At 37.1% G+C, this 26782-nt stretch overlaps 3 protein-coding genes across 5 annotated transcripts; 1 reads left to right on the forward strand and 2 right to left on the reverse strand.

Annotated features, from left to right (window-relative positions):
- Nucleotides 1-2513: 2513 nt before the first annotated feature.
- LOC140782701 (kinesin-like protein KIN-14J) lies at nt 2514-11850 on the forward strand. Its single transcript, XM_073129420.1, has 19 exons — nt 2514-2870; nt 2947-3027; nt 3891-3928; nt 4890-4969; nt 5699-5779; nt 6227-6335; nt 7221-7306; nt 7516-7575; nt 7679-7725; nt 7835-7919; nt 8010-8381; nt 8483-8762; nt 8853-9014; nt 9241-9456; nt 9549-9586; nt 9677-9840; nt 9918-10031; nt 10134-10175; nt 10345-11850. Exons 1-19 carry the CDS (start codon nt 2595-2597, stop codon nt 11503-11505), a joined length of 3492 nt encoding a protein of 1163 aa, XP_072985521.1. The 5' UTR covers nt 2514-2594; the 3' UTR covers nt 11506-11850.
- A 2899-nt stretch (nt 11851-14749) lies between these two features.
- On the reverse strand, nt 14750-18354 carry LOC140782206 (cyclin-P3-1-like). 2 transcript variants are annotated; one of them, XM_073128658.1, is made up of 3 exons: nt 17873-18354; nt 15683-16106; nt 14750-15136 (listed from the first exon to the last, which is right to left on the reverse strand). In XM_073128658.1, the coding sequence occupies exons 2-3, from the start codon at nt 16084-16086 to the stop codon at nt 14860-14862; spliced, it is 681 nt and encodes a 226-aa protein (XP_072984759.1). In that variant the 5' UTR covers nt 16087-16106; nt 17873-18354; the 3' UTR covers nt 14750-14859. The 2 variants fall into 2 exon arrangements, with proteins under 2 accessions (XP_072984759.1, XP_072984760.1); XM_073128659.1 differs by having other exon boundaries at nt 17880-18210.
- A 3496-nt stretch (nt 18355-21850) lies between these two features.
- On the reverse strand, nt 21851-26472 carry LOC140780881 (senescence-induced receptor-like serine/threonine-protein kinase). Of its 2 annotated transcripts, none has more exons than XR_012107591.1 (9): nt 26229-26451; nt 25591-26152; nt 23745-24193; nt 23515-23653; nt 23360-23431; nt 23222-23290; nt 23065-23126; nt 22386-22457; nt 21851-22309 (listed from the first exon to the last, which is right to left on the reverse strand). XR_012107591.1 is itself a non-coding variant. In XM_073126584.1 (9 exons), the coding sequence occupies exons 1-9, from the start codon at nt 26320-26322 to the stop codon at nt 22264-22266; spliced, it is 1575 nt and encodes a 524-aa protein (XP_072982685.1). In that variant the 5' UTR covers nt 26323-26472; the 3' UTR covers nt 21851-22263. The 2 variants fall into 2 exon arrangements, 1 of the variants encoding a protein (XP_072982685.1); XM_073126584.1 differs by having other exon boundaries at nt 23065-23136; nt 26229-26472.
- Between the last annotated feature and the right edge of the window lie 310 nt (nt 26473-26782).

Raw genomic sequence — 26782 nt, forward strand, 5'->3', positions numbered from 1 at the left:
AACCCTGCGTCGTCGAGTACCGCTAGAGATATATCCCCGCCTCATAATTATATTCTTCTATCATCATAATAGTCATAACTATGCAGTATAATTATCTGAATACCACACAGGTTCCCGACCTTAGGTGTAGGAAGCTAATAGTATAGTCATATAAGATACACTCTACCCTTAACCCCGGGCTGAGTGAGTAGGGGCACTGCCTAGTCAGAACTCGACTACTAATAATAAGTGAAAGTGGTGCAATGTCTCTGAGTGTATAAAGCATGTCATAGTCATTATGATCGTTACATTCTATATTCACAACAGATATTTATACAAGAGTTTATCATGCATGATACATGTAGAGCATCGTCACACTAATACCTACGCTAACATTAACATTCTCATAATATCATGATGAGTAAATTATCAATAACTGCACATGTCAAGATATATTATAGTACACTAAATGCATGTACTAATACTAACATTCCTACAGTGTCATGGAAGGTATAATGGTTGTAACTATATTATTATAGACTGTACCTGGTCAGCTAGCCGGCTCCTCCGAAATTCCAAAGTCCTCCTCACGTAATCTCAATCCTATTAATTCACGCAAGTAAGGCTATACCTAAGATTAACGAATTAATATAATAAATTTCCTTATTAGAGAATTCATGTTTAGGCATATACATGAGTCAAGTTTCTTCTATGATTACTGGGTTAGGTTAATTAATCAAGTGGAATAGAGAATGAGTTAAGTTAATTAATCAAGTGGAATAGAGAAATAGGGCTATAGGGTTCAAATGGCCCCAAATGGGCTGGCTGGGGGTATTGGGTTGGGTCCAAGCCCAACTCAATAGACAGGGAGGAAATAGCTCGTGGGCTGCAGTCCAAACTGTAACCCGCGGGCTCCATGGGTTGTGGTTCAGACCATAGTCCAATGGGCCCGCAACTTCATGGGCATAAATCGCAGCCCACACGCCTCGTGGGCTACGGTCTAAGTCGTAGCCCAACCAAAGCGCGGGTGGGGTTTAAACAACCCCACCCTCGCACACTACCCCCTTCCAAAGGAAGGAGACAGAGGGAGGGGAGGGGAGAGAAGGGTTCGGCGCTGCCGGCAGCCCGCCCTTGACGTCAGCGGCCCGCAGCCCGCGACCCTCACCCGGGGTGGGTGGTTTGCTGAAGGGAAGTGGAGGAAAAAGGAGGGGAGGAAATCGAAGGGAGAGAGAGAGGTGCGGTGGCTATTGCCATCGTTGGCACCAGCGGCGCAGCCACGTAGTTGAGAGGAGGTGAGTACTGGGAAGAAAGAGAATCATCGATAATAACAAAAGAAAAGGTTTACCGGGGGGGTCGCGCGGTTGGCTTCGTCAGCCATCGGCTCCGGGGCCTCGTCTCCGGCGTCGGCAACCCGAGGGAGAGAAGAGGGAAGGAGAGTTGGCGAGGTGGAGAAGAAATGGTGCGGTGGGGGGGAGGGGGAGATGGGGATTAATGGAGATGGGAAGATGGAGTGCACGACAAGGGAAGAGGAAGAAGAAGAAAGGAGAAGAAGGACGAGGGTGGCAAGCTCTGTGACGCACGCGCCGAGGCGTCGGGGTTTGTTTTTAATATATATTAAGTTTTCGGGTGTTACAATTATGGCTATTAGCTAAGTTTGTTATAGTTAAGCGGGTTAGTAAGGTGTGGCTCGATCCATCACCCGATTTCTATTGTAATCTAATTTGTGTTCAATGAATCAGTCAATCACTATTTTCAAAGAAAAAAAACAAAGGGATAGTTTCACTTTTTTTTTGGAAAAGAAATGAAAATTATATTAAACTAAGAATCATGAATATAAATAGCCCAGCTTACACGGATGCCAAAAGCTGCAAAAAAGGGCATTGAACAAGTTAGCATAAGAAAAATTTTACATCCGAAGAAATATTAAGTGAGTAAAAATATATCATCAACCAGGTGCTTAGTAGATCACCTGGTGTCATATGTCCTACTGTGGATGATAGCAATCTATTTCAATTCAGAGACATTGATTTGTGGAGGCCGAGAGGTAGATTAGAGCTTCATATACAGCCCACACTTAAGCTTCAATTTAAAAGAACTTCTTACATTGGTATCTGCAAGGATTCTAGCCATTAGCAGAGATTCCCATCTAATCAAAACATTAGGAGGGGTTATCTTAGAGTCTGCGGTATACAAATGTTCTAAATATTCCTAGGCCAAATGGCAAATTTTACTCTCCTCGTCCATCTCTTTCAATGATCTTTCTAATTATTATATTTTAACATATTACTCTTTATATTATGTCGTTTAGAGTTTTTATTCTTGCTTCTCATTCCATGTCCTTCCAATCATCTCCGATGCCGATCTCAATTCGTATCAATGAATAAGGGGGTGAAAGATAAGCCATTTCAGAAGAAAAATGAAAAAAATAATAATATAAATAATGGGCCAAGGGCATTATAGTCCAGAAAGAAAAATTAATCAAAGCCACATATAAAAGCTAAAGAAGAAAAAGAAAAATTAAGCATCATCTAAAATGATATTTTTGAACATCACAGACAGACAGAGCTAAAACAATAGTAGGATCGCGAGAAGTTAACGAGTATATGTAGCATAAGATGAATCCCATGGGGATGGAAGGAAGAACTCTGTTCTCCGGTAGAATCCTTTCTTCTTGCAATGGCGCTCCCTTCCGCACCCGTGGGTTTGGACTATGCAAAGGCAGAGGAGGACTCCTCTTTAGCCGTTCAAGGTTGCTGAAATGCAACTGCAGCAGCTCCAGCGACGGAGGAGAAGATTGGGTCTTGTCGCCGTCGGCTTCCCCCTACCAAATCCTCGGCGTGGACCCCACCTCCTGCTCCCCTGCGCAGCTCAAAGCCGCCTTCCGAGTCAGGGTAGGCAGTAATCTCGTACTGAGGAAGTATGACAAGCCCTACTTCTTATGCTGTTGATTTCTTTTGCTCGTTGTAGGTGAAGGAGTTCCATCCGGATGTGTGCAAGGATGCAAAGAATGCGGATTTGCTAATGAGACGTGTTATTGAAGCCTACCAGGTACTCCACAATTATGACTATGTCAATATGAGTAATCGATCAGATTTTACTGAAGAGTCCATTTTAAGATGATTTTAAGTGAATTTGAAGTTGGAATGTAAAATTGGATTATATAAAAGGTAGAAAGAAAAATCAACACTGAAATGCTAGAAGTATTTGACTGTTAAGATTCAATATGTTAGGGAGGGTTTATACACATTAGATGTACACATGTATATGCGAGAAAATTCCCAGGTCATAATATTTTCATCAAAGAAGAATAAGAAGTTGAAACAATTTATTAGAGTAAGTGAAGGACAAGGTTTTTTTGATGATGAGGTAATGTCAATGATGATGAACTTTCTGAATATTAGGTGAACCTAAGATCATAAGATCATTTGGCATCTTTTTGGGATATTGGTAACAGGAAAAAGTGTTCTTTCCCCTTTGAGCTGCATGCCTAATATTGATGCCTATATGACAGATGTTGAAATTACTAATGCCCATGTTTTGTTCCAGAGAACACCATTAATTGTATTTAGAATATGTAGTACAATATGATTGTTTAGGACTGATTGAATTGGCATTCAGCTTGTACCTTCATAAGCTCGAAATAGACATGGCTATCAGGCAGGAATCACCACGAGGGTGTTATGATTGGAGATAGGTAGGCAAATTTTGATAGAGGAGAGTATCCACACACTCCCTCATATCAAGAACCAATAGTGAATCAACATGATAAGTGCCTATCTAGAATGAGTCAGTATAGTCATCTGTGATTCCTATTGCTCTCCCTTTGCTTTTTCTTTTTAATGTAATAAGCAAATAACCTCTTTCTTTTATTGCAAGTTTGATGCTGATTATTGGTTTATCTTTGCATACAGATGTTATCTTCTAAACAACAAGGGATGGAAGCTGAAAGGTAGATTTACTACTAGTGTTAAATAGGTATTTTGTTGTAATCTTAAGCTATTAAGTACAATGCAGAATTCATGGAATCACATTTTTCAGCAATATGGTTAAGGCTTCTTTAAGTGACTAATTGGAGGGTATTTAAGTGTTTTCTAGGCAAAAAGAGTAAAAAAAATAGGGCTAGGGCTTTTGATTTACAAATAGTGATAATGTAGGGTGTGAATTATAGTACCATTAAAACTTGGGATGTCAAATAAAAATTGTCCTATGAATTATAGGAAAACAATGATATAGCTATCTATAACTAAACAAATGTAATGCATGATGATAGAAAACCAGTGCTGGCCAAATCTGCTATCTTCATATGTGTGTTCAATTTGCTTTATTCTAATCTTGCACAATCTAAGTTGTTAAAAGCAAAATACAGATCAAATCACAATATTAACAATCATGTAATGCTGATTTTTCTTTCACCAAATATTGACATTAGATGCAAGATATTATATACTAAATGGAGGAATTTGGGGAATATCGAATGATAAAGCACATGTTGTTACTTAGAAGGGAGATTTAATATTTCGAACATGCATTTGGCTTCTACCGAACTAATATGGACTTGTAACTTTGTATGACATCTATGAAGGTGAATGCTTTGATACTAGGACTTCATTCATAGAATTACCTATCTAGTAAAGTGGAGCACTTAGCTTATAGACTGGAGGTATAGAGCTCTATAAGAGGGAGGAAATCAAGTGCTGAAATCAAATTTCAATTTTTTTTTTCACTCTCTCTGCGTGCTGCATGCTAAAGATTCTTTTTTTTCTTTTCTTTCTGGAGTGCATATTACAATATTTCAAAATTTTTAGTATCTTTGAGTATATTTCTACACAAATCTGTTAAGTTCATTGAAATTGTTATATGGCATCTATTTTTCTTTTCATTATATGTGACTGAAATTTTCAATCTTGTAGGCCATGTGAGGACCCTTTTGAGAACCCTGAATGTGAGGCTTATGACATCTTCGTCAATGAAGTTCAATGCGTTGGCAAAGGTACTCATGGCTTTACATTGTTTTGTATTTTGATTTAGAGACTATGACCCACTAATCTCAACTTATTCTCTGCGTGCTTATGAAACTCTTTTCTGAGTTGGCCCGCAATACCCAATTATCCAAATGGCTTATGTCGGGAAAGCAGTTGTCAAGAGAAGACATTCCCACTGTGGAAGGGCTTCATTAGTTCATTTCTTGAATGTTATTCTTGAAATCTCTAGAGAGTAGCGAATATGCACAAAGATCATGGAGAATTAGATAAGCTTGGCTAATCAAAACAACCATGTTAGGATAACCGTATTTGCTGTTTTTAGTATAAGGAAGGGTTATAAACTTATAATGTGTAATGGCAATACACTTTGAGCCAATATGTACCCAGTTCTTCACAGTTTTACTGATCGAATCGAAAAAAAATGACCACACAATTTCTCAAGTAATCATCAATCATCAGTGTCACAATCAATTAGCAGTGAAGTAGAAATCTCTTGTTCTCAACTACCCTAGGGTAGTATGAAAACAAAAATAAAGATATTTACTCTTTACTTTGTCTACAAACCAAATTGAGCTAAAAACTTCTATATTTTTAAGGACTTCGTAATTAGTTTTGCATTACATAAAGTTCCTTTTCTAATAGTAGGCTTTATTTCTATGATGATCCTGTCAACATAAAAACCCACAAGTTTATTTTCCTCCTTGTATCCTAACAGTCATTTAACTTTTCTCCCACAGGATGCCCATATTCTTGTGTTAAAAGGGCACCTCATGCCTTTTCATTTACTGAAGATGGAACAGCTCGTACAACATCTCAAGGTTGGGCATCATCTAAATCCATCCCTATTTTTCTTGTATGATCAATGGAGACTATAGTTAGTATACCGATTATGTGGGGGTTAAATTACATATTATAATAAAAGAAAAAGAGAAAATCTCTCTTTGAGTTTCTTTGCCTCTTTTGTTGAGATTTAGAAGCGTCCTTTTTGTGCTTCAATTTATTCATCTGCTTCTTTCTTCTCTACTAATACTAACAGCACATAGTATCTTTGATTGATCATCTATTAGCATCTTACAGGAATTGAATTTTTCATGAATCTAGTAATTTGTTTAAATAATTGGTTAGCTGCAATTATACTGTTGGATTTGGGGCTTCAAATATTTCGAATAATATTGTTACTTTGGTCATGGCCTGAATTCTCAGTTTCAAGAACATTTTCTTCCTATCATCATGCTCTTGCTAAAATTTGGAAATTCTTCGTCCAGCGCATGGTGATGATTATCTTGTCCAGCTTGCTGTCGGACAGTGTCCCAGGAGATGTATATTTTATGTCACACCTTCTCAACGAGCTGTTTTAGAGGATCTTCTGGAGAGGTAATGAAGATTATTTGAGTTTTTTAAAGTTCTCAACTCTAGGAAAGAGGACAATTTTTCCTAGTTTCAGATTCTATTATACTTATTCTATCTTTTTTGCTTTTTCTGAAATGCTTGTAGTGTCTTAAGGGCACCATATGACTTAGCAGATGCTGCTTTGCTGGATTCACTTCTATCCAAAGCAAAATTCGAGAACAATAGATACCAAAAACCCAGAAGGCAACCAAAGGCGTCAACCGAACATGTTGATTTGTCATGAAAACTTCTCAACTATATGAGAATGCATGCTGCAATTACTATGTTGATATATAAGGAGAAAGTTATTTATGAATGGCATGTTGGAGTAATGCCAAGTGGTGGGTGGTATAGGAAACTTGACTGGAATAGTAGCTCAAATAAAGTTCTCTTCAATGTTCAATAGCTTAAGAGGAGAGTTCTACTTTATTTTAGATGATTTCGTTTGGATTGAGCATATTTGCAGTTAATCTGAGTGCTGGGAATAGCCCAAGTTTGAGGACATTTTAATAGACTACCTCATAATTCCAACCTTTGTTTTCAAGGATAAATATGACATTTTGAAGAATTAGCATTGAACGTGGTATTTTCAACCTTTTTATTGGAAAACATAGAAACGTTATTTTCTCCCAAATTTTTTTTTTTCTTAATGAATGCAGTGGAAAATATGATGGCTTGAATAGTACGCTCCACAAATAATGAGAGCCGTCTGATGCAACTTGCTGTTCCCAACGGTTAGAATTAACCCAATTCAAAAATCAAATCGGCGTTACTAAAAGAGCAGAACCCCTTAATTCTATTTGACCGTTGGAATTCTCTCTCTCTCACTCACCATCTCATCTCCTCTGCGGCCAATTCCTTCTTTGGCAGACCTGTGAATCGCCTCATGGGAGAAGAAGCATTGCTTTCGTCGTCTCCGATGCAAGAAAACGGCCAAGCACTTCAAGAGTCCAAAGGTTTCAATCTCTCAAATCTCGTTCTTGTTTCCTTTCTTTTCGAGATCTAGGGTACTTAGGATTCATTTTTTTAGGTCAAATAACCGAGAAACCTATCTCCTATTTCGTGAATCTCTTCACCCGATCTCTCTCTTCTTTCTCTTTTAATAGCAAAATGTTTGATCTTGGGGTGTTTTTCTTCATCTGTTGTTGGTAATTCTTGTCATCAGAAGATCGAGTGCAAGAAGATGGTTACCCCTCCTCGGAGATGGAAACAACTGAGGACAAAGGTTCGTTCTTGCTATTGAATCAGCTTTCCTGCTATATGATCGTGATGGTTTAAGCTCAAGTTCTGGACTTGATTTTATTTCTTGCCCTAAATCTCATTCTCAGATGATGAGGCGAAACACAACGAAGAAGATTCGGACAGGTTTATCCAGGTGATCAATCTCCTCTCCTAAATTGTAGTAATTCCACACTTTTAATCCTTATATATTACATATGCGCTCTCAAATTTTAATCTTTATATATTTTTTTGTCGTCTTCCAGATGATAAATGATGACTGCCTCATCCCATCTCCCATGCTGAAAGGAATTGGAGGCCCAAATCTCTCTTCTTCTCTTCAGCTTCTTGGTAAGTTTGTTTTTGGCTTTTCTTTCTTTGAAGTTTGAACCGTTTCCTAACAATACACATGTTTTTCCTTGATATGTTTCTTTCATATAGGAACTAAGTACAATGGTCTGATGAAGAGACACGAAGTGCAGACCTCGGAGAACGAAGCACTCAGGGCTTCATGTGAAGCACTAACCAAGAAGTGCTCCGAGGAGTGCGGACCTAGATATGAGACGTTGAAGAAGAAGTACACTGAAGAGTGCTCTGAAAGGAAGCGACTTTACAATGAACTGATCGAGCTGAGGGGAAATATAAGGGTGTTTTGTAGATGCAGGCCCCTGAGCTCGAAAGAGGTCTCCGGAGGTCATACATCAGTGATAGATTTTGACCCGTCTCAAGATACGGAGTTGCAGATTATTTGCTCTGACTCTTCGAAGAAACAATTTAAATTCGATCATATTTTCGGACCTACAGATGATCAAGGTAGTGAACAAGATTGGTACTTTAACTCTCCCCTTTGCAGAATTTATGACAATATTCCTTTTATTCTAGCTTTATGATCATTCATAATTTGGTGCATCCAGAGGCTGTCTTTGCGGAGACACTGCCGGTTGTAAGATCGGTGTTGGATGGATACAATGTGTGCATTTTTGCCTATGGACAGACCGGTACCGGGAAGACATTCACGATGGAGGGGACCCCGGAGAACAGGGGTGTTAACTATCGTGCGCTGGAAGTACTTTTCAGGATTTCACAGGAGAGATGCTCCTCCGTGAGATATGAATTCTCTGTGAGCATGTTGGAGGTTTATAATGAGAAACTGAGAGATCTTCTTGAAGAGAACTCTGATCAATTAGCAAAGAAGTAAGAAGCAACTTCTCTTGTTCAAAGTAAGCATAGAACGTTGAATTGTTATTTGAATTGGTTTTCATCACCTTATTGCGTTGTGCGAAGGTTGGAGATAAAACAAGCAACAGATGGGGCCCAGGAAGTGCCTGGGCTGGTTGAAGCTCAAGTCTGCAATATAGAAGAAGTTTGGAAGATGCTTAAAACTGGAGCAAGGAACCGATCTGTTGGATCAACCAATGCAAATGAGCTCAGTAGCCGTTCTCACTGGTGAGGTTCTGTTTGATTTCTGCAGGCATATTTCCATCCCTAGTACCCTTAATTTCTTTAAAATATAGAACAAACCTACCTCTTAATCATACATTCTATGTAAGCTAGCTGATTTTAGTCTTATTGCTAATGGATATTAATAGTGGGTAAGGTTGTGTGCTTCCTAGACTCATTTATTGTCTGTAATATGAGCAGTTCCCTCACAATAAGATTAACTGTGCTGCAGCTTGGTTCGGGTAACCATCAAGAGCGAGAATTTGGTGAATGGGCAGAGGAACAGGAGTCACATGTGGCTGGTAGATCTTGCTGGAAGCGAGCGTCTTGGAAAGATTGAAGTAGAGGGAGAGAGGCTGAAGGAGTCACAGTTTATCAATAAGTCACTCTCTGCACTGGGAGATGTTATCTCTGCCCTTGCCTCTAAGAATTCCCACATACCATATAGGTCTCTCTCTCTCTCTCTCTCTCTCTCTCTCTCTTGTTTAAACAATATTTATGAATCTAACTATTCCTTCTGATGCTAAAAAAAATATTCAGGAATTCAAAGCTTACTCATTTGCTGCAAAGTTCCCTAGGTAAGCGGTCAATCAGTTTTCCAGCTGTTATACTAGATACAACAGTTGTTAAGAGGGCCAATCTCAATGCATGTGATCTATCTTTAACAGGTGGAGATTGCAAGACTCTGATGTTTGCACAAATAAGTCCAAGCTCAGCAGATTTGGGAGAGACTATCTGCACACTGAACTTTGCTTCTCGGGTTCGAGGAATAGAGCATGGCCCTGCCCGTAAACAATCAGATCCAGCTGAAGGTTTCAAACTGAAACAGATGGTAATGTTGTTTCTGTGTATGATATAAGATGCATCTGCTTTAGTTTTAGCTGTCCGAAATGATTTTTTTTTCTTCAGGTGGACAAACTCCGGCAGGAGGAAAAAGAAACAGCAAGATTGAATGAGAGCTTACAGTTGATGCACCTTAAGTATGCATCAAGGGAGAATGTTTTTAAAATACTTCAAGAGAAGGTAATTATTTAGTATCAGTGGTGCACCAATTGTGAACTTTCTTACAGCATTCCTTTGAGGATATTACTCTTAAAATTCTTCTTTTTCTTTTTCTCTTGACAGATAAGAGATGCTGAGCAGACTTGCAGAAATTATCAGCAGAGGGTATGTATGAAATTTAGTATAAACCACTGGAAATATATGTTATCTATATACACATTTGAGAGTTTCTTGATTAGAATAGCTAGCTTGACATGATATCTGCATGTTTCTACATTCTGAATACTACTTTACTTTTACTCATTCTTTCATGATTGGTTTTACTTTTTTGCAGGTGAGAGATCTTGAGAATCAATTGGCTGACGAGAAAAAAGCTTCCAGAGATGCTGCTAAATTTTCTAAACCACCACTTGCTCCACTAAAGGAAAGGCCTCCTTTGGGCAGAATTACCAACCGCTTGCCAACTTCAGGTCCTCAGAGAAGAAGCAGCATTTCGAGAATAACACCACTACAAAATAAGGAGAATGTTCTTCCAATTATTAAATCCTCTGGTAACGATGTCACTAGATCTGTTGGTAAAGCACGAAGGATATCATTGACCACTTTTGTACGACCAGGACAGCATAAGAGGAGGAGAGCTTCGATTGCTATCCTGCCATCTGGAAAAGAAACACAATTGGTCCTTCCTGAACAGCAACTTGTACATCAGCTATCTCATCTTCGCGGGCCAAGGAGGAGATCGGTGGCTGCATTTAATTCAATACCTGGAACACCATTAGCAACATCAGCTCCAGATGGCAATGCAAAATTTAGAGGCATCGAATCTAGCGGCAGCAAGTATGGAAGCCCTCGCAATATGGTGCAACTCTGGAAGTCAAAAATTCCTACAATTTCATCTCCAAGACAAAGGTTTCGACTTATCTCAAGTCCTGCAAATCCGAGCAACTTATGTGATGCACAACAAGCACCCAGCAAATTATGCTTTAGTGTACAAAAGAGAATCACCATCAGCACACCTGTTCAATCAAACAAAGTAATGTTTTCAGGATCTGGGATTTTCAATCAAGCTCTACGCACGAAGGAAACAGCAGGAAGGAGTAATGTTGATAGAAATTTAGACGCAGCAGCAACTCCAGATGGCAAAGGAAAAATTAGAAGCATGGAATCCAGCAGCAATTATTATGCAAGCTCTCCTGCTCATATGTTGCCATTATGGAAATCCAAGATTCCCACAATTTCTTCTCCACGACAAAGGCTTCGACTCATTTCAAGTCCAGCTAATATAAGTAGTTTGAATGATTCTGAACAGGCACCTAGCAAGTTATGCTTTAGTGTGCAGAAGCGAGTCATAGTTAGTCCCTCAGCTCAACTAAATAATCCTATGCTTTCAGGAGCTGGAATCTTTAGTCATGCTCTACGTGAGAAAGGAGCAATCGGAAGATGGGGCACTGCCCAGCGTGTCATGTGCACAAACAGAAGAAAGTCTGTAATTTAAAAGCAGATTTACATAATGGAGGTTTCTTCTCATTTGCTGCTTGAAATCGATGTATATTAATGAGAGAAATGGAAATTCAGCATCTGAGGCATATCAGTTGTTTGTGTAGTTTTGTTAGAAAAAGAATACTCCTGTCCCCTCAATTCTTTATAATTATCCAAGTATTGCAGCTAGCAAACTTAGTTGAGGGCCTTCCAGATTCAGGTGTCCATTCTGATATTGCTTTCGATATATAGCAAGTGTTTGATTAGTGTTTTCCAGTTGATCGAAGTTTGTACATCTTTGTAGAAGTTTTTATGGGTGGGTTTATTGTAATTTGATAAGAAAATTGTGGCTTGAACATCTTATGCTTGAGCTTATCCCCTGATATTTCATTACTTTCCCAGTATGCCGCTTTGTTTTTAGTTATCCGACTGTCGATATTCTTCAAGACTTATGATGCTTTCTTATTAGGCCTATGGGTTGAGGTACTTATGCTATTCTTTTTATTGATGTTTGGGGTGGTAGATAATAAATTGTACGTGATCCAAGGTAAGTAAATGGGGAGGACTCGCTTCTTTGGGATCCCTGGCAACTGATAAGAGTTGATGAGGAGTTGAGGAACAGAAGGGTGGGGGATGAGCTATGTGCTTGTGCATTCTTATATGTAGGGGAACTGAAATGGTCTTATCTCGATGGAGTGATGGCCAATCACTCTTTAGAAGCAGAATTGAAAGCAATGCAAGTGGCGGATCAGTGAGGAGGAGAAGAAAGGTATACGTCTTTTTACTATGGAATGAATGCTGTGAATCTTTTGAATGAGAGATTGATATAGCCACAAGACTTGGATTAGTTAGTGAAAGAAATCTGGGGAAATCTCTTCTACGATTGTTTAGTGACTATCTTACGGTGGTTAAAATCCTTAGGCTATGGCATTTCTATTCCTTAGACAATCCTTGTGACTATGGTTATCAGAATCGGATCCGATCCGCTTAGAGGTATTTTTATATAATTCTAAAAATTAAAAAAAAAAATCTACGAAAGTATTATAATTGTATATCTATATGTTATTTATATAGATAACCTCATTGTTACTTTTCAAATCAAGTCATTAATAGAATTGATAAAAGTATCATTAATTAAGAGAAGTACTTAAAAACTAAAATAAAGATATTTTCATTCTTTTTATATTTAAATTGTTCAACTTTTAATGAAAATTTATTCTAAAGAGTATCCATGCAAAAAACAAAAATGCATACATGCAAAAACTGTGCATTTTGAACAAGATATAAGTAAATAAGTGCTTTTTTAAGGGTATACGTACACAAAAAAAATATTTATAACACAAATATGTTATAAACTAAATATTTTTTAAAATTTTAGAACTAAAATATCATTAGATATATGATAGAACTATTAAATATTAAGAATAATTAGATAATTTTACAAAAATACTTAACTCAAACAGTTCACCAAAATACAGCTGGGTTGCACGAGTCACCGATTCAATTGCTAGGTTTATTAATTTTTAACAGATTGATTGCTTATCTAAATAATAAAATTAAACCGATTTAGTAGTCAGTTCACTCAGCTACTTAGTCCAGGTATGATAACTATGCTCCTGGTTATCTGAGAATATACCAGGAGATTGACCCTGCATCTCTCTATTAAGATTTGTTTTACAACTAGGCATAACAATATTGCGGTCGATAATCTTGCAGGATAGGCTCTTGTCATCATATTGGTAAAGCTTGCTCTAGTCCACAGCTTATTACATTTATATAACTCTGTTTATGAATGGTATTCCCGTCTATGACCTTCTTTCAAAAGAAGAAATGTGCTTATAATGGAAATTGCTGTACCCTCATGAACCATTAATTTCATACGCCAGTATTTGCGTATAATATTTTTTTATCCCCTGTATCCTGCAATTATGGGCCTTTTTTTTTTTTGATTGCCAATGAGCTGTGCCCAGCTATTTATTAATAGACTGTCGAAACGTAGCCGCGCCGACAGTGATGAGGTTACAGAGTTCTGGGGGAGCGTTGCTTGGCCGCTCAAAATAGCAGTAGCCAGAGGCCACGCTTGCCCTAGCTGCTGCCCAGTCAGCAACGGTATTAGCTTCTCTCCCTACGTGGGAGAGCCTAACTTCTACAAAATCTTTTGCGCGCTCATATGAAAAAACTTCCTGTGGTTTAATCCTTGCAGTCATGATTTCATACTGTTTGATAGCTGCTATCTTTTGGCTCTTGACTACTACAACTCAATTGTAGGTTTGAGCAAAACATTTGCTCGACATTGCATCAGAAGCTTTTGGAACATTTACCACACGTAGTCTTGAACGATAACTCATCCAATTACTGAAACAAAGGCAGTCAAATTCGAACTTGTTTAGTTATCACAGATCCTTAGCCAGAAAATAGATGAATATATCAGCAAGGCAAAGAAGATGGAAATTTTTTTTGAACTTCTTCATTGAACTGCATTGCACTGAAAGAATGAACAATGACGCAGCCAGATTCACCATATGGAACATTTTCTGTAGTAGAGCTGACAAAAATTAGGTTGATCGAAAAACAACACATCAGAATATGCGCCATACTGAAGAAGCAGCATAGCAAGAATCATGAGAAAAGAAAGAAAGAGTGAAAGAATAAAAAATGAGAGATGCCCCATTCCTTCCCTGTTAATCCACTCTCCACATTCCCTTCCAAGCTCCATAACTTCATGCTATATCAAATAACTGACCTCCCAGTTCCAAATCTATCATTGGGGCATAAATTTTGAGAATTCCAAGTTATAAGTAAGAAGGGGAAAAAAGGGTTAAAAGTTACCAATAAATTTGGATCAGCAAAGAAAATTACATTCTAAACTTGTTCTCTTCTCTAGCTTAAGAGTGTCCAGCTCATCAATGACAAATTAGAATCAGCTAAATCTTCTATTTTTAAACTTGCCTTCTCTAACTTTCTAAATGCAACTGGAAGTCATGCTCCTTTCGTTGCAAAGCTACTGGAAGCAATGGACGCCACTGGACAGGTTGGAAAAGAATCTGAGAATGAGGCTAATGATCATGAATGATATGTTTATGGCATGGAGGCAATATGCAGAAATTTAATGGGTCTGTATAATGGAGAAATGAAAGTGACTGAAAGAGAAAGTCAACGTTCAGAAAAAGAAGAACAATGAACTCTATCACCTTTTAGCTTTGATCCTAGTTCCTGTGGTGTTCAGCAGAAAAGAATCAGTATTCTGTTGAATGAACAAATAGGTCATAAGATTTACTAAAGTTTATTCGTGGAAATTGTTTCTTCGAAGCATGTGGAACTCCAATGAAAAGGAACCTAATTGTTCATTTGATGTTTCAAAACAATAATGTTATAACCCCTCAACAGCTTCACAACTGTATCTCTGCACTACAGACTGACATTTTGAGTCTTCAGAGCTGCTCCAGTCTGTTATCTTGCAGGCCTGAATTGGCCACTCTACCTGGTAAACAGTGGCTTCATTCTCCAACTGAAGACAGTACTTGCCGAATGTCCCAATATTCACTTGCAGTCTGAAATCTATACAAAATAAGAAATTTAGCTCCAGTCTGTTCATCTCCCCAATGCTGACACCTCCTACCTTGGCATAATATGCATTGTTGAAGAATCTGCAGTTGTGTTGATAATAAATGTGACTCCATGGAATAAATGAATAATTAAAAAGAAACAAATAAGCAAAAGAGAAAAATAAATAACAGTAATGAGTGAGCTAATAAGAGGGATGTCCAGTTGATGCTCTCTCGAGGGAAGGAAGAGTTCCTTCCCTAAGAAGAAAGAAGCACTCCTTTCTACATTCTATTATTATCTTATAATTTGTTCTGAGATAAAAGGAAGGATTGCATTGATTCTTGCAGTGAATACACATTGTCCTAAATTAGCTTTCACCCATGGTTATATTCTCTACCACTTTTGTAATGGAGAAAAGAAAATCAAATATTCACTCTATGTTAAAAGTCAAGAATCTAGAGTTAGTTACACAAAGAAGATAATCTAGGATTACACTGTGCATATCAGTTTCTTATTTGAAATTATGCATCATGATGATGACTTTTTACATGTAGAGAGAAAACAAAAAGAAGGGAGAAGAAAACTGATTTCTCATGGAACCAACTAATGTAGTTAAAAATATTTCAGAAGAAGCATATGGTACTTACGCATCATCAATGAATTTTGCAGCTAATACCACACTTGTAATTAGCAAACGGTGAACATTGAGGGAAGTAATATAAATGTCTGGTTGTTGAATAAATCTGTCCATATATATGAGCGCAAGGACAAAGCAAGACGGACTACACTTTGAATACTTGAAGATGCGCTCAATGTATCTTTGTATGCTAAGATTTGGTGCTCTTAAACCATGGAAAACAGTGATTGATTCTGTTATCTTTCTTGAGTCTAGTAAATTTTCACTCATCTGAACAGCTCTTTCAAGAAATGAAGATAGAAGTAATAGAACTCTTGGAAATTCAGGAATTCCTTTCCCTGATGTCCTCAGACCCAATGACAAGTAGGCCTCTGCATGAATAGCAGCATCAGTAGCAGGTATCAATGAGCCCATTGTAAATCAGCAGCAGCAACCTATGAGTCACAAAATACTTGTTATTTTCACCATATTTTAATAGACACTTTAGTGAGATCATTAAGAGTAACAGTGTGAAATAAACTGCTATTAGAAGAGCCCATATAAGAATCAAAATTAACTTGAGGAAAATGTTCAAAGCATCTTCATACATTACGTTAGAGAGTTTCACATTGGTACCAACTTAGAAGCCAACAAGGTAAGTAGTGCTGGCACATGACAAATAGTCTACCTTTATTATCTGTTTAACGCCACCACCACCACAACCCCCAAATTCATAGTTCTAGCATGGAGATCAGACATCTTATAACAGGTACTACATGTAGTGCATTACTTGATCCAGGTAAAGTCGCATTTCTCTATGCAATTTACTCGTGTAATGTCTTTTGTGCTCTTTGCACCTTATTATGTTTGAGTTATTTTAGCAGAATATATGTCTATCGAGAATCAGCATGCCTGAGCATCAGTATTGGAAACTCTCTAGGGGTTAAAAGTAAACTATCATATCTTAGGAAAATATGCATGTGATCCAGATGACAATTTGGTCCCTTGGATTTCACATATAAACTTAAATGCTCATTGAGTCTAGGTCAAGAAGTCAAACTAAGCAATTGTCTTGAAAGCTTTTAGTAAAATAAGAATGATCATTAGATTCCGCCGCTTTTCATGTGTTTGGAATACTTTACACTTCTTCAGATAATGCGATAACCACCCGCTCAGATTCCATCTGTAAAGTTTGTATAGAAAGTCTCCATACTATTTGTTTAGCATGGTTACTGATTCTTTCTATTAACTTTATTGACTTGATGTTCTTCTAATACCATAAATTCAAGAGACATAACTGTACTGTAAAAAAATTTCCTGCAAATATTTCTTGTCATAGCATAGAGTATGTCATTGAATTAGTCTTTTCGCCACATTCAGGTACAAAGGGAATTGAATTCAATTCTTCATGTACCCCCAACATAAATGGTCCTCTTGACAGTCAATTAATGAAGATAATTTTAATAGTTGCCTAGTTATCATCAGTTCTCATAACTCGTAAGGTAATTATAAAAGACTTTGGAAATCAGCTTATCATAGCTCCATACTTGCCATTGTCCTGTGTTTATCCCATTCCCCTGAACTCAGTATGAAGTTTCTCTAACATGATTCGGTAAATGATACTGCAGATCTGTGATCTGTTACCCTTATCTTTCTCTTTCAAATTGATGCCAAGTCAAGGAAGTTTTCTACAGTTTTGTGTTATTCATGCATGTCATTCTTGCCTTCTTGACTTGTCCACTGGAACTTTCACTTCTTATATATGTCTACCATGATCTTAAACACAATATCCAATCACATATCTCCAGATTTATCCTATTTCCTACACCAGCATATTACGGACTCAAATGCAAAGAAGGCTGAGCAACTAAGCAGTTCAATCCTGGAGAAAATTGAGTTTCACAGAAATTACTAGCTTATTGAATCATTGTGCTTGTATGGGCAAGAGATGGCAACAGGAAAGTCAATGGAAACATCAACTTTTGAGACAACTGCAAAAAGATCTGACCGCATTACTCATTTATTGGGAACTCGAACTATGTACCACAAAAATTCAAGGAACTTAAAATTTTCCGAAATTGGCCAAATCTCTACTAAATCATGCTACAGAACTAGGGGAAACTACTAACAAATCAAAGAAAAACCTATAAAAACAAAACCTTCTCTTTTTTTTTTCTCTCAAAAGAAAACAGAGGGACGCAAAGGAGATATTTTTTCTTACAGCTTACATGAAGACACCCAGAAGCTCTTCTCCGTTCCTCTTATCAGCCACAAATGAGAGGCTCTTGAGAGATTTCTATGAGCAACCTCCTCCCATACCAGCTCTCTCTTGGCCTCCACTAAAATAAAATGGCACAGGTCTCAAGAAAGATCTCTCGTCAGCTGCCATTACCCCCCATCTCCTTCCCCTTCCTAGAGGTAGCCAAAAAGCAAAAAAGTAGCAGCAGTGCACCACCACCACCCTCCCTTACGGGGACTTCGGTTGGGTTTGTGTCACGAGAAAATAAGCAAAGAAAGAAAGGGGCTTTCAAAGCAACATCCCCACTGTGAACCTGGCCCTTTATTAGAAGATCGATCTAATTGTTTAATAAGTATAATTTGTGAAAAAAAGAAGAAGAAGAAGGTGATATGTGTAAATAGTGGAGATATAGGGTCCAAATTGTATAACGTCTTTAATACGCGATGTTGTATGAAAGTGTCGGCAAAGCTTAGATTAGAATGGGTGGTGTGGTGGTGACTGGGAGGAGGAGAGAGATGGCTGTCACTTGCCCACGTGGTGGGTCCCACTCCGCACCGAAAGATACACCTGGATGATCTCTTTCATCTGCTGGTTACAATGGAACAAAACTGGTTGCTTCTTGTACACGTGGTCCTCTCTTAGTAGTTCCCCGAATGGGAACCACCGGAGAATGAAGCCACAGGAAGCGCATTTGCTGTTCGAGACTGAGGAGGGAACTATGGAGGTCAAACAGTCTGCGGATCATTGCGATCTATTGGTAGTTTCGGTGGACTACTACCCTTTTGTTATAGTTAGGTACCCTTCCTCGTGACTGAAAATATAGTGTTATCGACTTCAAAAAGAAATAATTATTATAGAGAAAAAATATTTAGTGATTTAGTATAGGGTAAAAAAATTTGACTCATTGATGGCTCAATAATATGGTTGAATTAAATAAATAATTCGGCAACGTGATATTTTAGAGCATGTCTCAGCAGCATTTAGTTTAGAATAATTATTCAGCGACACATATGATTTAAAGTCTAGACGAGATAACTTAGCATATTTATCTAGCTCTTTGTCTAGCCCATATTCAGCCTTCGAAATCAAATGATAAAAAATTCACTCTTTTATTTTTTTTATTATAAAATATTCGACTGATATTAATCTATATTCGTTGTAAATTTTATTTATCTAAAACTTCATCTCTCATAATCTTCAATAATTTTAAAAACTTAAAATTAATTTAAATATTATAGTTAAAAATAAGATCACATCTAATTAAGAAGAATTTTCCTTCTAAAATACTCTATGAGAAATATATTTTATTATTTCTCTGTACTTTATCAAATGAAAAATAGAATTGTGAAAAATTTTAAGAGATAAAAAATCAGTGAAATATAAGAAATTTACAATTGAAACATAAAATGGAAAAAAAAAACGCAACCTAAAACATATATCGAAAATATTCGATTTGGTGTTTGGCTGCTGATGTGGCGAAAATAAAAGTATAAAAATTATATCAATATTGTAGGAAGTTTTTAAGTATGTTACCAATTTTATCCTCAGAATATTTGTAGGCATTAATTATCGTGAAGAAATATATTTGGTAGGTGGCAGTGCACTGTCACTTTACTACTTAACTACTTTTCGGAAGGGACCTTTTTGTAATGTTATACCCAAAAAAATAAATTAAAAAAATTAAAGATTTGACTAACAAACCTCCAGATTCTTTGCCAGCTATGTAGTAGATGGATGTTGCCCAACGCCCAAATGGATCTCATTAATCCCTTGATTAATTTAATAGTTTTTTTTTTATCATTCATGAGCTCAAAGATTAGATATAGGCCGAACAAAGAGCCAAACTTCCTTAGATACAGAGGCACTTAGGCTCCACCGAGCTTTTAACTGCCTAGACCTCTAAGTCGTCGTGCTATCAAGCTGCTCCTCCAAGTTAATCACACTGTGAAGTCCAAACCATAACCTCCTTAGTCATAAAAAATATACCTACCAACTCTACAAAAATTAATTTAGTTATTAAATAATTTCTCTATAATATTATTTAAATAATCGTCCGAGCATAGGCCCTCATGCAACAATTTCCTAAGGCTGCAACTTGGTTATCCAGTATTGCATAGTCAAAGTAATGTTTTGGAGCTTTAAATAGTTTTAAGTTGAATATAGAAATACTCATAATATGAAGTCATTTAACTATGTAAACATAGTCATGAAGCTATCGATGTGGCAAAATTATTTAGGCTTTATAAGGCTAATACATTGGTTTTACCAGTTTGTTGACTATCTAATACCGGTTTCAATGACCCTATCAGAGAAGTCTAATACTTTATTAAAAGGCTAATTAGTCATTAATGATTGTATGTACGGTTACCATTAGTCTCTTCCATTATTCTTCTATCAATGGGGCTAGATTTTTTTCCTCTATACTAAATACCTGATTGAAATAGAGGATACAGAAGAAGAGCTGCGAGCTCGCCTTATAATTGTGAAGGGTTGTCCACGTGTTTTATATTATCCTAACTCATGTAATGCTTGAATCAATTAAGAGAGAAATTAAAAAAAAAATGAAACTTTTTACCTAACTTAGCAGTATGTTGGTACCCACGAGGATCGGTAAAAAATTAATTTTCACTTCTAAGCTTTCGTTCACTTTAGGAATAATTTTTTTCTTCTTATTTTAAAATATAACTTATTATTTAAAATAACAATTAAATGTCATAATATTCTTATTTTATGAAGCACTATTTATCAAAATTATATCTTATACTACATACTAAGTTAATTAATAATTTATCTTTGATATATATCTCATTAACCTAGTTTATATCAAATCAAAATGTATTCATGGTAATTTTATAAAAAATAGAACATTTTTTCTTATATATTCCTTCAATTTATATCATATCAAATTAATAATTATTACACTCTTATTATAAAATACAAGTGAATATAAAAATAATTATTATTGAAATAAAAATTTTATTTTAATAATAATAAGAAATAATACTTATACTTATTTTAAAATTGATCTTATTCATAAAGTAAATGAGGCCTAAAGTTATAAGTCATATTTTATCCGAAAAAGGAAAATAAAGTTAAATCTATATGACCAATTATACACAAATATTATCCCAGATGAAGAGGTGCTATAAAATTATGCATGTTTTCTAAATAAATTTTAATTTGCAAGAATAACTAAAATACTTTTCTCTCAGCCTAACACCCCTTTTCACTTTTCCTTTTTTTTCACCGGTGTGCAAAATTCCTCTTCCAATTTCTATTAGCAAAAAAATGATCAAAATACCCTCATATATAAAGCTAAAGTACATATGATTATTAAATATAACTAGAAAAAACAATTATCTTTGCATAACAAATTATAACTATTTATTTTCTCTCATTCAGCTTCACATTATTATGAGGGTATTTTAGTTTTTTTTTTAATCTTAAATGGTCTTATTTATCATATTTATCCAAAATTTAGTAACTAAAAAAAAAAAAATCTTACATAGACTTATTTAAAGTAATTATTATAGTTTTATCCATGTTTTACAATCAAATAATAAAATGAGTAAAATAATAATGGTATCTTATTTGTATTTAAGAGATGTGAATAAAGTTTATCTCATGAGTGCAGAAGAAAGTTTTCCTAGAGAAATTATTAGTGGATTGCTGTCATGTGTGCGGAGAAGGCCTTCTGTCTAGCATATGAATCAGCTTACAAACTCATAATCTATCTAAAAAGAAAAAAAGAGTACTCCTCAAAACTGGCATTACATGCTTGGTCTTGTAACACTTCAATCCATCTACATTAATTAAAGGACATGCTTGTAAGAAAAGAGAAATGTGAGTCTAAAGTGGGGAGGAAAATAGATCATCCACAACTTGCTTAACTAAGCATTCTCGACACACTGTATTGCCTAGAAAAACTTCGCAAGTTAACAACGTAGAACATTAGAAGAATGTCAGAAAATTCACCAATTAGCGTATGAATTGCACAAGATTGTTTCACTAATACATTCACGTGTAGTACATTGTCACATAGATTGCAAGTTAGATGCTATACAAACAAATTTCCAATTTGTTGACTCTCTTTAAATGTTTACAAACAGTTCGGAGTGAATTCTAACTCCTATCAACTATAAGTGAAAAGAAAAGAACAAATAACATATGGGCCAAAAGCTTAACTATTTTACATGAATTGAATGGTTCTTGGAATCTTGGTACCTTGGCGAACAACTTGCATTGCAAACTGCTCAGGGATGCATCTGATTATTTGAGACAGAATGAATGAACCTAGAAATTCATCTCAGATTCTCAGATAACCATTTACAATAAGTTGGCCCTTCTGTGGGTATTACAGAGACATGATTCATTCACGAAGCTGGAGGGCTTGAAGAAAAGTTATTCCCAGGTGTAAGCCTGTTGATTTAATTGGTCAGAATCAAGAGAACAGCAAAGTGGAGATATGATCATATGATGATGTGCTGACACTCACTTGAGGTCCAGTCCAGGTTTGGTAAGCACGTTGGTTGGAACTTGACCACCTAGATCATTGTTCTGTAAGTATCTGAAAATTGAAATTGAATTAGAATAAGATGGCATACAATAGAGAGAAAAAAGAAATAGACCAGTAATTACAATCATTCAATTTATTCTTGCTTTGACCCTTTTACAATTCAAGATATAATTATATAAATATCTAAAAGGACATGGAAAACGAAATTTACAACTTTGAACTATCATTCAATTTGTAAGGTCTTACCAAGGGTTACACACGAAAACAATATGGCTAACAACATTTAGGAGTGGAGCAGGGACTCACAGAGGGCAATTTAAATAATACAAACAAATTAACAAAGAAAGCATGAAATTGCCAACATAAGACAGAAGCCCCCCTAAAAGTAGTTTCTTTCATCATATGAAGATCATGTTAATATGACAAAAGAGCACTAATATATATCATCAAGCAAGCCAATAGAGAACAAAAATAATAGTACTAATATTGGCTTTACATGATGGTAAGCTTTCTCAAGTTAAGACATACGAGGCAATCCACAATGTGTGCTGCTCAGTTCTATATTGACATTACCAGCTCGGGCCAAATGCTACTTTGGTGCATACTATATTACAAACATAACAACAATCATGGGAAAGCTATAAAGAGAACAACTTACAGCTCGCGCAGCTTCTTAACATTCCCTAATGACTGAGGGATTGTTCCTGTTAAGTGATTGTCCTGCAAATGCCTTCAAAAGTGAAGCCATCTATGAGGAATGCATATAACACAACAAAAAGAAATTAAAAGAAAAAAAACCTTAGGAAATGACTTACAATCTCTCAAGCCAATTTAGTTTGCTGAGATCTGGAATAGTTCCTGAAATGTTATTATCTGCAAAAGATCTGTGTGTGGGATCCATATTAGATTTAGATATATTTTGAACTGATATTGCTTAACAATCAGATACCTACATAGCAGTAAGTGCAGTCAGATTTGCAATGTGAGGTGATAAAGATCCGGATACTCCCATACTTGATAGATTCCTGGTCTCAACAGAATGTGACATATTTTCAGTAGAAACTACAAAATCAAAAGATAAATCAGCACTGAAATGAAATCCACTTACAGAGTGACAACACGTACTCGGGATGCACCTTCAGAGCATGAAATTCCAGTCCAGGAATATCCTTGAGGCATACAGGGATCTCCATACCAATCATCAGGTGGATTATTAATGCTTTCCTTTATTTTCTCTAGTGAAATTACTGAAAATAAATGATGAAAACAAGTGAGAAAGAAAAAATTTCAGAAGAAATGCTTCACTTGAAGGCTTGGTAAGTAGACTAGCTGTCATACCATCTCGTGTGTGGGTAACTCTTCCAAGAGGGAAAAGGCCAAATACCTCTCCAGCATTGATTAGTGGAGGAAGAACAGATTCAGGAGTGAGTGTTATTCTCGTCTCACCAGACAATATCCATTGTGTCGCAAAGACGACAAGGCCAGATGATGTCACCGATAAACGATTATAGAAGATGTAGTCATTTATAAAGACATTGAAAGACCTGAAGCTGTCAGGTAGTGTATCACCAAAATAGAGAGCAATATAATAGCTGGAATTTGGAAGGGACAAAGGAGGCCACTGCAACACTAGGGCTCCATCTTGTGCTGCTACTAGAGCAGTGCTAAACACATCTGCAGGAGGGAGATTCCAGAAATTCGTAACTGTAACGTTGTGAGTACTACTCACTGCATCTGAGTTGTCAATGAATGGCTGCCAGTATCTATCATATCTGTCATCCGGGTACCTATTTTGCACATTACCACTAAAATGGTTTAGAACAGTCATGAAGCTTTCAGAAATCAAGCTACCAACATAATGTACATAGTGCATCTCGATCATATAGTGACGCTGACTTAAATTCCATCCCGTAGTTATTAAAAAATCATTTCTAGCAAGAATATCAGCACTTCTTTTCATTTCTGCCCACAAAGAACGACTTAATGTTGTGGAGGTTCAATGGGAAGGTTACAACTTCAAGTGAAAGTCATAGGTAGGTGTTGTTGGCAAAACCTACTTCCCCAGTTAGGAGCAAGCACAAATTTTAGACCCCATCAAGTTGCATGAATGTATAACGATCAGAGAACAAGAGGAGGTGCACAATGAATATGGCTAAAAGCCTAAAACAAAAGAAGATTTAACATCTCTGAGATGAATGATGATTATACAGAGCAAGAGACTGCAATATAGAGAAAGAATGAGATTAAACCACAAACGCATTAAGTCTAAATAAAAAAATCTCAAGTTTATTGCCTGGAGGAGCAGTTAACAATGAAATATAGCTATCTGCATATTTTCCTTTAGCTCAAGTTGATTTTGGAAAAAGAAAATATGAGAAGCATTGTAATTGTGGACCTAGATTTGATCAAATGTGATATCTAAAATTGGAGACTGCCACTAATTTTTGTTCAAAAGATGGATTCATGTGTCTCTATTTAGAATTTGATCACCATTGAGAACCACTATCCCCCTTTGCTTTTCAATGACTTGGACCAATTGGATTTGGATCAATACAAGCTGCTCAAAATTTTTGATTGAGATTAGATGTCAGTAAATCCATAGTCATAAGGATAACTATGAGGTAGCAGACTGCCCAGTTGGTACAACCTGTTGTCATTACTAGTAAGTAGTAACTCAGTTTGAATCTGGTCTTCACTAAATTTTCACCAGTGGTCCTCTTAATCATCGTTCTTAAGAACATATATTAACGATCATACAGACTAATGAAGCTATGAAACCATTTCAGAACAAAATAATACTACAATAAGTATAGCTGTTTGTGCAATTTATTCCATATCAAGCATCCATTATAGTTCTGCAATTGATAAGGTACTTTAGCAATGCATTTGCACTTTTGCAGCAAATATCTAAAAAACATTGAGTATAAGTGAAGTCTTGAAGGCATAGCACAAAGATAATTCAAATTTAGGTCACAAGACAAAAGCAGCCTTTGCTATACTACATCACTGCAGGCGTAGCTAAATCTCTTTCAAGTGTGAAAAACTTAGAAAGTGGTGATCATATCTTCAGCTATATTCTTCAAATGCAGTCATTTGTTTACCAATAAATGAACATATTTTTGTTCAACTTAAGATTACATAATTAAAAGGCCACGCTGATACCAAATTGAAAGAACATCTTTACCTCTCAATTGGCCCAGGGGACCCGAATTTGCTCCTCGCGATGAGGCCCATGGCGTTCTCATTGAAATTGGTGGCGTTGTACACCGAGTTATCCAACAGGATCATCTCGAGGGCGGAGATAAACGGATCGGACTCCGTGTACGCCGCGTTGCCCGCGACGCAGACGCTCATAGTCTTCCCCTTGGCCAAGAACACAGCCTCGTAGTACGAAGACATGCCGGCGGCGTAGTCGGCAGTGGTGTTGACCTTCGTCCAAAAGGTGCCGTCGACAATCTGGTCGAACACCGGCGGCGCGCCGAGGCCGTTGACGCCGCCATAGAAGTAGGTGGTTCGAACGAGGTAGCGGCCGCCGCGGTATACGGGGATGATGTAGCAGAATTTGCGGTTGCGGGCGGCAGAGGAGGGGCGGTAGGGGAAGGAGCGGAGGGTGGAGAGGGTGGGCTCCAGGCCGGGGATGGAGACGTTGAGGGGGACGCCGGAGGAGATGAAGCGGGCGTCGGAGCTCCATGTAAGGCCGCGAGCGTCTACCAATGACGAAACGGATCCGCAATCGATGAGAAAGCCTGATCAAAGAGGGGGATAAAATAAGAATAAATTTTATCAAATCAGAGAGAAGAGTATTACAGGCTAGCAAATTACCACTGAGCTTTGGAGCTTGGGAGAGAGCGGAGATGAAGAAGAAGGAGGAGAGGAGGGAGAGGAGGAAGAGAAGGGAAAAGGGATCAGAGTCCATGGTTGGGTGGATGAATACTGGAAGGGAGAGGAGAGGAGAGAGAGTTCGAAGCTTTTTTTATTTTTTTAAGAGCCGTTTTTGTTTGGGAAGGAAAACGAGTGAAAGACTGGTTCAACGAGTCATTCGAGAATCGAGAGGCAGTCAAGACTCATGAGGAAGGGGGAGCGGGTGGGGTTTAAGACTTTAATTGGATTCGAGGGGGCTTCGTTTAAATACGATTTTGGTTTTAAAAATTGAATGGGTGAAAGAGACGGCTCGGAGTCGGGTGGGAAATAGTGGAAACCCGCGGGAGCGAGTGAACAACAAGTATAGAGCAACGAGAGAGAGAGAGAGAGAGAGAGAGAGAGAGAGAGAGAGAGAGAGAGAGAGAGAGTATAAATTCATTTGACCAGCTAGGCTGAAATTGGATAGTTCGGCTCGCTTTATATGACCTCAGCATTCTTCGGGTTGGGTCTAGTCG

The sequence above is a fragment of the Typha latifolia genome, chromosome 2, assembly GCF_019914945.1.
Source record: "Typha latifolia isolate L0001 chromosome 2, TyphaL0001v2, whole genome shotgun sequence".
NCBI lineage: Eukaryota > Viridiplantae > Streptophyta > Magnoliopsida > Poales > Typhaceae > Typha > Typha latifolia.

What these genes read in the sequence shown, in the direction of transcription:
- LOC140782206 (XM_073128658.1), bottom strand. Translation starts at nt 16,086, where the DNA reads ATGGGCTCATTGATACCTGCTACTGATGCTGCTATTCATGCAGAGGCC. An exon ending in GCAAAATTCATTGATGATGC is followed by an intron (nt 15,137 to 15,682) that starts GTAAGTACCATA and finishes ACACAACTGCAG; the next exon opens with ATTCTTCAACAATGCATATT.
- LOC140782701 (XM_073129420.1), top strand. Translation starts at nt 2,595, where the DNA reads ATGAATCCCATGGGGATGGAAGGAAGAACTCTGTTCTCCGGTAGAATC. An exon ending in AAGCCGCCTTCCGAGTCAGG is followed by an intron (nt 2,871 to 2,946) that starts GTAGGCAGTAAT and finishes TGCTCGTTGTAG; the next exon opens with GTGAAGGAGTTCCATCCGGA. An exon ending in TTCTTCTCTTCAGCTTCTTG is followed by an intron (nt 7,920 to 8,009) that starts GTAAGTTTGTTT and finishes TCTTTCATATAG; the next exon opens with GAACTAAGTACAATGGTCTG.
- LOC140780881 (XM_073126584.1), bottom strand. Translation starts at nt 26,322, where the DNA reads ATGGACTCTGATCCCTTTTCCCTTCTCTTCCTCCTCTCCCTCCTCTCC. An exon ending in CCAAGCTCCAAAGCTCAGTG is followed by an intron (nt 26,153 to 26,228) that starts GTAATTTGCTAG and finishes CTCTTTGATCAG; the next exon opens with GCTTTCTCATCGATTGCGGA. An exon ending in AAACCTGGACTGGACCTCAA is followed by an intron (nt 22,310 to 22,385) that starts GTGAGTGTCAGC and finishes TTAAATCAACAG; the next exon opens with GCTTACACCTGGGAATAACT.